At 42.5% G+C, this 11,105-nt stretch overlaps 1 protein-coding gene across 1 annotated transcript; it reads right to left on the bottom strand.

The window, feature by feature from the left end:
• Positions 1-678: 678 nt before the first annotated feature.
• pnp4b (purine nucleoside phosphorylase 4b) lies at positions 679-6,791 on the bottom strand. The gene is made up of 7 exons (XM_037072928.1): positions 6,658-6,791; positions 5,432-5,604; positions 5,230-5,333; positions 4,989-5,164; positions 1,740-1,930; positions 1,107-1,186; positions 679-1,006 (listed from the first exon to the last, which is right to left on the bottom strand). The coding sequence occupies exons 1-7, from the start codon at positions 6,678-6,680 to the stop codon at positions 866-868; spliced, it is 888 nt and encodes a 295-aa protein (XP_036928823.1). The 5' UTR covers positions 6,681-6,791; the 3' UTR covers positions 679-865.
• Positions 6,792-11,105: the final 4,314 nt, after the last annotated feature.

The following is an 11,105-nucleotide window of genomic DNA, read 5'->3' as shown; positions in this document are numbered from 1 at the left end:
ATGGCTGTGTGAGTGGAGGCAGATCTGATGGATGCTCCCATGAACCATATTCTCATGTGTCACTGAGACTGTATCAGAGTGTTTCCTGCCACAACCCTGTGGTTTCCCTCTATAAACCCCAGCTCCTTGTCCTCGAGCCAGCTCGCACATTATGTGATGACGTCCTGCATGCAACCACTCCTTAAAAGATCCAGCTGGGATCCATCAGAATGCAACAACTACAGAGTCATTTCAAACTGACTGTTGACTGCAGAACACCTGGAGAAGAGTCCGTCCTGCTCCCTGCAGCACTGAGACAAGCAACAATTATGAAAAATGCACCACAGCACTGACTGATAGTCAGCAGTCCCCCTCATCACCTGTTCATGGAACAGCCAATCAGAGGGCTTGTTGTCATGTCCTCATCAAACATGACCAGATGATGGAGATGATGTCACATGACAGACAACAACTTGGAATTTAGATCAAAACTGAACCAACATTTTATATATCTGCTGCTGCTGCTGATGATGATGATGACGACGATGGTGATGACGATGATGATGATGATGATGATGATGATGATGATGATGATAATGATGCTGCTGCTGCTGCTGCTGATGATGATGATGATGACGATAATGATGCTGCTGCTGCTGATGATGATGATGCCACCAGATGTTTATAATAAAACACACATTATTTCTTTATGCTTTATTCCTGTTTGTTCTGATGCTTCATCACAGTCAACATCATTCATTAAACAGTCGCTGACAGTCACAGAGTTATTGACTCTCCATTGTAATTACAGAACAGATGACACTGAGAGAAAAAGGATAGACAGCCGACAGTGTTGACTGATGACGTGTCAGCGGATGATGACGTGTCAGTGGGTGTTGATGCTCTGCTGCTGGCAGCGAGAGATCAGTTTGGTGACCAGTTTCTGAAGAACTTCTGCTCTCATCTTACTGATCTGCAGAACCTCCTCATGGTTCACCTTTTCCTCCCGGCTGTAGTCCAAAGAAACCTACAGCCCCACAAATGTATGTCAGCCTCGTCACACAGCAAAATCTCTGCAACATCGCGGCTGTCAAACTCACTCTGTGCTGCAGATTTCAATAACTGACCTTGTTGGTGATGAGGGACAGACCAAGAACTCTGAGTCCACAGTGTTTTGCCACCGTCACTTCAGGAACTGTGCTCATACCTGCAGAGGAGCAGGAGCAGGAGGAGTGCAACATTCTTCTTTAGTGAGTTTCAAAAAAACTGCTTCATTATAATCACCTCAGGAGACTTGAATCAGTGACCTTGTTAATTACCTTGATTGTGATCAGCAGTTTGTTGAATAGCAGGGTTCCACTTTGTCTCATTCATATTCAACCAGCAGACATATCTAATAAGGATCTGCTGAAATTCTACTTCACTGCTCGTTCACTGAACATCTTCAAGGATCTCTTGGTAACCTCTAGAACAAGGGACCCTAGAACCCTGGAAGCTCCCCAAGGACCTGTTGAAACCTTTGCAATAATTAGAGACCCTTAATAATGAACCCTTTATCTCTTCAAGGAACCCACAGACTTCCTCTAAAATACTCTAATAGTCCCTGTTCGAATCTGATCTCTGGTCTGTCGTCACACTGAGGGCCAATCACTGCCCTCCCTGCTCACTCATTAACACCAGTCTATCATTAATAAGCTTGCCAGAAAGGTTCCCCTTCAATGACTAATGACTGTCTGTCTGTCTGCATCCCACCGTCTTACCCACAGAGTCGCAGCCAAGGATCAGCAGCATTCTGGCCTCGGCGATGGTTTCAAAGTTGGGTCCGCTCACCATGCAGTAAACTCCCTCTCTGATGAAGTCACTGCAGCCGAGCTCAGAGCCCACATCCAACGCCAGCCGCCGCAGATCCTTACTGTACGCATCTGACATACAGGGGAACCTGATCCCAAAACTACAGACACACACAGACAGACAGGTGGAGAGTGACAGACAGATCCTTACTGTATGCATCATACTGCTGGTAAGTGACATGAAATTGTAGATGGAAGAAGCTGAGTGGTTATCAGTCAGTTTTTCAGCCCACTCAGCTGTGGTAAATAGGCTTGACTGCAGGTGGAGCTCAGCCTGCATGAGGACAGTACAACATCAGCTGCAGTAGGACAACTGGACAAAAATTGTTGAACAAAGACTGAGAGAGTTTCTCTTGGGGAGTTGAGCAAGTCCAAGTAACTCACTGTCCACCACCCATTGCAGCCATGAGTCCTAGCCAAACCAGTCATTAAGGACATTTAGCAGATGCTTTTGTCCAAAGCGACTTACAATAAGTACATTTGTCACAAGAGAGAAATGACAACATCACCGTCGATAGAGTCAAACAAAGTATAGAAACGATTGCCAAGCTGTCATCTGAGGATCATAACTGCTATTTGTCAAAGATTCGTCAATTACATAAGAGCTGTGATTGAAATGCTGAGGATACAAACATACAAGAGCATATACATACAATTGTTTATTATTATTTTTTTTTTCAAACATTTTTTGGGGCTAGGGTTAGGCCCTCACTGAGACCTGGATCACCCCAGAAAACACTGCCACTTCAGTTGCCCTCTCATCTGCCTACTCATTCTCACACTGCTCAAGACAAACAGGTGGAGGAGGAACTGGACTCCTCGTCTTCCCCACTGTGGTCCTACCGGGTCCTTCCTCTGGACCACCTGCCCAGATCACACTTCCTTTCAAACTCCACATTGTGGTGATCAGTCTCCCTCCCGGTCCTCTCCGTGACTCCTGTGATGAGATGGACGCCCTCCTGAGCTGCTGCCCTGACGATGGCACACTGCTCGTTGTCCTGGGAGACTTCAACATCTCCACAGAGAAGCTGCTCTCACCTGAATTCATCGACTTCTTCTCCACATCTGACCTCACACTCTCCCCCTCTCCACCAACCCACTGGGCCGGGAACCAACTGGACCTTGTGTTCACAAGGTCCTGTAGAACCTCTGTGCTCTGTAACACTGCTCACTGAGTCCGACCACCACGCTGTCACTTTCTCTCTCTCCTTAAAATTCACCACCTCGCTCGCCCCGACACCTCACATGATCAATACCAGCCTCAACCTGAAAGACTGCCCTTGAGGATGTCACAGTATTGCCTTCATCAACGGCGAAATCCGTTGTCTGTCAGGGTTATCATAGTTTTAAATTTTTCATTAGTTTTTATTTTAATTTCGTTTTTCAGTTCGTTTTTTTTTTTTTTTTTTTTCATTTCAGTTTAGTTTGAATTAGTTTAACAAGTGATTTAAGTAGTTTAAGTTTAGTTTTTATCTGGGAACACACACACGCACACACACAATGTTCAAAATCAGGTCGAGTAGAACTGGATGAACTTGGACCGGGAACTGGTGATAAAGGCGTACAGAAGTGTGTGATTATGTGACTTCACTTGAGACTTTTAGAAGCTAACTGGTGTTTTTATGATTTTGTGTGACACCAGCGTTCTCACACTGAGTGTGCCCAATCTGAGGGTCCTCTGGCAGATTCCGCTGTCGAAGTCTTTCCGGAAATGGCAAAGTGTACGCCAATAAATTCTGACAGCACTGTTGGCAAAATGCCACTTGAATCTCACCAACACATTTCCTCAAAACAAAAAAGGCGATGACAGAATCTGTAAATGAACGTAGATATTTAAGACATAACCCTGACACTGTCCCTCCCGCATCACTCTGTCACCTGACTGGATCTCTCTCCTCTCTGTCTCCTCCTCTCTGATGGAGCTAACTGTTCTGTAACTCAACTGTTTCTGTCAAAGATGACGTGTTGTGTCAGGCTTTTATACAAGCTAATGGACGTTAACATTAGAGCTGGCCTGTTTGGTTACGTTACAAGGCTGGTAAACGTCGGCTGCGCTGTTTCTTACCTTGCTCTACGTTGACTTTACTAGTTCCAGCTTCACCGTCACCACCTTTTTAAAAAATATTTGTTTAGAAAATCTCTAAGGCTTCTATTTTCTTCTTCTCTTCTTCTCTTTTCTTTCTTTGTTTGAGCACTGGACTTGTGCTAACCAGAAAATTTTGAGCGTACTGAACTTAAAATCAAATGACAACATCAAATTTTGATCAGTGGCCAAACCATTTTTGTGTTGGATGTGGGGGTTCTTGACCACTTTTTCAAGGACAGTTAGGAAGAAAACAAATAAAAAGTTTTTATGTAACTCAGATATTAATTTTTTTTTCCATAAATAGGCTATTTTACTTTTTTTTAAATTAGGGCCCAGTTCTGGCCCCCCCTACCCTGGGCCGGGACAACAGACCAGTTTGTTCCCCCCTATCGGTAGGCGTGCCAGCTGGTACTGCCATCGCTCAGAGCAAACAAAGCTGCTCAGAGAAGTCACGACTCTTCTCTGTTCTGGAGCCTCAGTGGTGGAACGAACTCCCGACCAACGTCAGGACAGCAGAGTCACTCTGTCTTCAGCAGGAGACTCAAGACTCATTTGTTCAGACTTCACCTTGACCCCACAGAGCATGACTCCCCCCCAAAAATATGTAATTGCTCTTGTATGTTTTTACTCTCAGCACTTAAATCCATCCATCCATTGTTTGTAACCACTTAATCCCTTTTATGGGGTCGCAGGGCCCTCACTGGCAAAGGCTGCCATGCTAGGTGCGCACATCAGGAGCAATTTGAGGTTCAGTACCTTGCCCAAGGACACTTCAACATGCAGCTCGGCTCTGCCCGGGGCTGGGATTTGAACCAGCGACCTTCCAATCACTATCCAACCTGCTCTACCTGCTGAGCTACAGCTGCCCCAGCACTTAATCACTTAAAGTATCTTTGAGAAGTAGTAGCTACAGTGCTTTGATGAGGGATTGAAAATTGTTAATTTTTTTCTATTCTTACTTTATCAGTGGTGATTTGTTGTGGTTTCTTTGCCTCTCTGTCTCTCTGCATGTCTCTCTGCTTGTCTGTGTGTCTTCCTGTCTTTCTGCTTGTCTGTGTGTCTTCCTGTCTCACCGCTCGTCGTTGGGTCCACACAGTGGATGCTGTCCAGCGAATCCTGGCAGGTTGATATGGTCTTTGATGACCATGATGTCTCCGACCTTAAAGTCTGGACAGATTCCTCCAGAGGCGTTTGTCACTAGCACAGACTCCACCCCCATCAGCTTAAAGATCCTCACAGGCAAAGTCACCTGAGACAGACAGACAGGTCAGCCATCATGATGAAATCATGATGACATCACTGTGAGGGACTCACCTGACAGAGGGAGTAACCTTCGTACAGGTGGAAGTGACCTTGCATGAAGACACAGGAAGTGTCCTCGATTGTCCCAAACACCAGGCAGCCTTCATGACCCGCCACTGAGACAGACAGGCAGAAAAAGAAAGAAAGATGGAAGGTGGGCCAGAGGATGAGAAGAAAAGGCACCATCAGTCTACGGTGGGCGTGGCTGACTCACCTGTGCTGACGGGGAAGTTGGGGATGTCCTGATACCTGAAGGTCTGTTTGTTCGCGGCTCTGTCAGCCAGAAGACCGAGTCCAGAACCACAGATCACCGCCACCTTCGGACGGTGACTCGTCTGGTTCAACAGCCACTCAGTGGTCAGTTTGTAGTCCTCGAAGGAGCAGCAGCTGGGGGGAGAGGGGGATGGATCAGATGGATGTTATGGATCAGACACTGACAGTAACTGGCTCATGTCTCAGTAAACGGGTCATGTCTCAAGTTGTGAGAGCTTCTGTCACCATGTTAGCTGATAAGTGTGTTTGGGTCTCAGTGCATCACTTTATGATGTCATTACAGTAAGACCTCTTACAGAACCACTTTCAGAGCCTCATGTTGTTCAGTGGAGGAGCCAGGAGTCTGTTTCTGTTTTGAAGTCTGAAAAATGTTTCTGATGATGAAGATAATGAAGATGAAGGTCTTCAGAAGCTGTCAGCAGGGTTTCAGTGTAGAGAGTTAAAGTTTAGCTTCAAGTTCAGAATTCAGCTGATAAACTGATCAAAGTCTGACTGACGACGTCTCCTGGTTCCCCACGTGACTCTGAGCTCACAGCGACAGTGTGCACTCACTATACTCTCTATTCTGTATGTATTGTAGGCTATGTAATCTATATGCTGTATATAATCTATATAATCTATATGCTGTACATAATCTATATAATCTATATACTGTATATAATCTATATATTGTAAATAATCTATATAGTGTACATCATCTTTATACTGTATAAACTATATACTGTATATAATCTATATAATCAATATACTGTATATAGTGTATATGTAAAGTATATATAGAGTACACTCATATCTATATTCTGTGTGAGTTTAACATATATGATCACATTTTGTGATTTGATTTTGAATGTGTATTGTAATCAGTAATTGCAGCTAATGGATTACAAGTATAATGTAGCAAGAAATGTAAAAACTCAAGTAGAATTTGAAGTACTTCTACTTTAAGTATTGCAGTAAATGTTAGTAATGAGTGTCGTCATCTGTCTGAAGTCAGACACTGCTGATTTGATGACTAGTGAAAATGTAAATGCTAGTTAGTGAAGCAGCTTGTTTCTGTTCAAATGATTTAATATCAAACAAACATGTCGATGAGTTTCTTAGATCAATCTAATGATGAACTTTGAGCGTGTGTGTGTGTGTGTGTGTGTGTGTGTGTGTGTGTCTCACCAGGAGCTTCCTTTGGTGTGCATCGTCTGTCCGTCCGTCCACAGCGACACGAGGAGAAGAAGAAGACGACAAGCAGCAGGCAGTGAGACACTGACAGTATGCTCTGCTCTGATTGGCTGAATCAAACAGTGGAGGTCATTGACTTGGGGTCTGTGACCTTTGACCTCGGCAGTCTGTACAGCTGAGGTCAAAGTTCAGCAGGAGCTTCAACGACAGACATCAGAAACATGAAGATCAATACTGTGACTGTGTATGATTATTACTGAAGTGTCTCATCAGATCAGTGAGATCAATATCAGCAGCAGTTATTGATTTGCAAATTAATTTTCACTTTTCTTTAATTAGTGAATTTCTTGAAAAATGAAATGATGAATGAATGAAATGATGAAATGAGAGTAGAAATAAAAACAAAAACATCCTGACGATGAGTGACAGCTGCGACTCAACCACATTAAATATAAAATCATATTAGCAAAGTGTAGAAACATGTTCTGTTTGCTTCTCTTTAGAACTCGTTAGCCTTTCTATAACCTAATGTCTGTTCCCATGACGACTGTGCTGAGAGGTCAAAGGTCACAGTTTGTTTGCTTCTGAAGTCCAACTGAGATCCAACAAACACGGACAGACTTTCACTTTTTCAGATTTCAATACTGAGAGCAACACACACACACGCACGCACATACACACACACACGCACACACACACACACACACACACACACACACAAACTCACACAAACACACACACACACACACACTGCGCTAATGTTAGCTCATCATCAATGGCAGGTACAGAGAATAGAGAGACGATATTAGACAGGAAGAAGGAAACATGACTAAACAAACCAGAGGCAGAAGAAGATAAAATGAAGAGGAAGTGAAGTAAACAAATGATGAAAAGCTTTTTTTATTTTGAATTCGTATTTGTTAATGTGCTTCCTTCACCTAACACACCTGGATTCATGACATTTTTTGGTTCTATGTTGGATTCAACATTATATTATTTTAGAATATTAGCTAATATATTTCAGCCAAAGAAAAGTAAACAGTTTACATCAGCAGCTGGAGACACAAAGACAATCAATGAATCACTTCATATGTTACAGTTTTTTCCAGTTGCTAACACATTAAAATGACATGCATAGCACAAATATTTAAACTGACACACATATATTAAACCTCTTCTTATGTCTCCAAAACTTTAAACACATTTCCTGTTTTACACACATTTTGCAATTCAAAATGTCACTATTTAAATGCACTGAGCACAGTTCTCTGCATAAGACACAACAATCTGACATAAAGTCTCATGTTTGCCATTCAAAATGACACTACAGGCGTTCACTGGCCACTACATGTTCCACCTGGCCAAACAGTTGTTACTGTAATTGTTACCACTTCAATCAGGAAGTCAGCACTAACAGGCCACAGTTTAGCTCCTTATTCTTGTACAACAACTATGGAAGATGCTGCAGAGAGAGGAAGAGGAGGAGGAAGAGGGAGGGTGTGAATAAGAGGGGGAGGAAGAGTGGGAGGTGGAGCTGGTAGAGGAGCTCATGGCCAAAGAAGAACAACTTTCAGATGAAATCAGAGCTACCTGAGTTGATGATGTCATCAGCCATGAGCTGACCCTGATAGGCTGACAGAGAGAGCTTCCTCTCAGGGTCACATTCTGTTTCTGCAGTTTTATTTTTCAGTTTACGGTTCTGTGAGCATATTTTTGTTCACTCCAATGTAAATTTATCTGCTGTGCACATGTTGCACTGACTTGTTTGGTGAAAAATTAAAAAAAAAAAAAAATGTTCCAGCAGCATGTGTGTGTATCTGCAAATATTTCTGCGCATCTGAACAATCTGAAGGATTCTCTCTTGGTATTATGGCAAAGCATACTGAAGATGAGAGTGCTTTTCATTATGTCCAACAGAGTGTAGCTGGTTAGACAAACATCTGTAATATGAATGAAGTGTGCACCATCTGGTGCAACAGTTTGATTTTGATAATGATTTATGTATAGATTTTTTAAGGTGAGCCTTGTTTTATGTGGTTTATTTTGCTTTTTCTCTGGACTCTGTTCACTGCAGTACAAAGCTGAGCATCTGGGCTGGAGCGGCTCTCTGCTTCTCCAAACTGAGGCTGTGCTGAGAATGACTATAGATATGTACTTTATATGACCCCACATATGACTTTTAGTGCTCTCATGCGGAAGACAAGAAAATAAGGCATTGCAATAATCCAGCCTAGACCAAATGAAGGCATGAACCAGGATCTCTGCGTCCGCAGTTGACAGGAAGGACCTCATTTTAGCTATTATTGCGCAGCTGGCAGAAAGTGATCTTGGTAATTTCTTTGATGTGCTGATCAAAAGAGAGAGTAGAATCTAAAGTAAAACCTAGATTCTTGACGGGTGAGCTTTGAGAAATAACACAGTTGTCGAGAGTTGTGGTCACTTGATCAACATGGTGTCTAGTGGGGCCAATGACCAACATCTCAGTTTTATCTGAATTCAGGAGCAGGAAGTTTTCTGACATCTGTTTCTTCACCGTGTATAAGCAGGTCTCTAATTTCGTGATTTGAGATTCATCATCAGCTTTTATTGGCATACACAGCCGAGTGTCGTCTGTATAGCAGTGGAAACTGATTCCATAACTCTGAATAATTTGCTCGAGAGGTGAAATATATAAAGAGAAAAGCAAAGGGCCCAGAACAGAGCCGTGGGGAACTCAATGTTTCATATTAGTGAAAACTGATGAAGTACTATTGTGAGACACACATCGTGTTCTTTTGGACCAATAAGACATTAGCCAGGCAAGAGATGCCAAGTTGACTTTCATGTCGGTCTGACGGTGTGTTTATGGTATCAGTGCAGCACTGAGATCCAGTAACAGAAGCACTGAGGTAGAGTTAGAGTTCAGAGTAAGTTAAATGTCATTTACCACTTTATTAAGGGCGGTTTCAGTGGAGTGAAGCTCTGTAAGCTGACTGAAAAAGTTCCAGGAGATTATTACTACAGTTTTTGCCAGTTGTTGTTTGAACATGTTTTGCAAAACTTGGCTCATTGTGTCAAAACTCTACACATAAGCAAATAAGACAACACTGGGAAATAAACCATTCACATCTACATCAAACTGAAACTCTGCTATCAAAACCTAACAATCCTTTGTCAAAATGTCACTCTGATGACAAAATGATACCCACTTGCATCATATAAACACACTTTCAGATCAGCAGCAACACACTAGTCTACTTTATATAAAACACTGCAGTCTTTCATTTTCACTGTTTTGATTCAGTTCCACAGAAGACACGTTTTCACAACAACCAAAAAATGAAATACTCAATTCAAAATCATTAAATTACAGTTGTGTATTTTACAGTACAGTAAATTCAGTTAAAGTAAAAATAAAACAAAATAAAACAATGCACTACTGTAAACAGAAAAACACAATTGTGCACAATTGGGCTTATGGATCCTGCCGTCTGTCTGTCTGGCTACAGGATCTCATCAACATCACAAGCAATGTCTTCTCTCACTAAGCATCAGGGAGAATATCCTCCATCACTGGACTGACCTTACCTCAGTGTCTCTGCAGGCCTGTTCCACTGCCTGCAGAAGAGGCATACGGGCATGTGGTGGCGGTCGTATACGCGCCATCTCCAAGTGGAAAAAAAAATGACTCTATAGGATTTAGAGATGGGGAGTAAGGGAGCAAGTACACAACTTCAATACTTGATCATAGTTGGTGAACCAGTTCTGGACCAGAGCAGCACGATGGAAACTAAAATTATCCTGGACTACAACAAACTTCGGCTGCTCTGGTCTATCCTGTACAGCAAAGTTCTCAAAATGGCTGAACTGAGGCCTTTTTGTAGCTGGCTGATAGGTTCAGTTTTGTAAGTAAGTATTTTCAGGTGTGTGTCTAAGTATTTTCAGTTAACCAATGTGTGTTGTATTTTGAATAGATGTGTTTCCCCAGTGGTACCCTGAGATTTCATTTTTTGAACCAAGTATCTTATGTATGAAATAGTGTGTAGTGTGCAGGAGCAAGTGTGTTGCAGAATTGACCTAAAGTGCAAAGCAGTGCTTTTGTTTAAGGTATGGTTACACTTTGTTTAAGGTATAGTAACAACAGCTTCAAGTTAAGTTACTCTGGTTTAAGCATGTGTCTATAGTGTTCAAGCAATGGGTAAAAACTGTAAGAAGAAAGCCTGAAAGTTGTTGGGGCACGACTCTCTAAGACTTAAGAGAAGAAGGGAAGGTTGGATACTGGTCTATGATTATCTAGAGATCCTGGGTCAAGGTGTGGTCTCTTAAGTAGAAGCTGAACCACAGCAGACTTAAAACTAGCAGGAATAACAATTACCAATATTAACATGGTAGGTCCCGCTGCTGGACTTAGTGTCAGGTCGGGGTAAAAAGGGAAGACTAAGGAAGGGGAGTTGGACCCAAAC

The sequence above is a fragment of the Acanthopagrus latus genome, chromosome 17, assembly GCF_904848185.1.
Source record: "Acanthopagrus latus isolate v.2019 chromosome 17, fAcaLat1.1, whole genome shotgun sequence".
Classification (NCBI taxonomy): domain Eukaryota; kingdom Metazoa; phylum Chordata; class Actinopteri; order Spariformes; family Sparidae; genus Acanthopagrus; species Acanthopagrus latus.
Note: the sequence above shows the minus strand (reverse complement) of the source record. Positions and strands in the feature narration are given on the sequence as shown.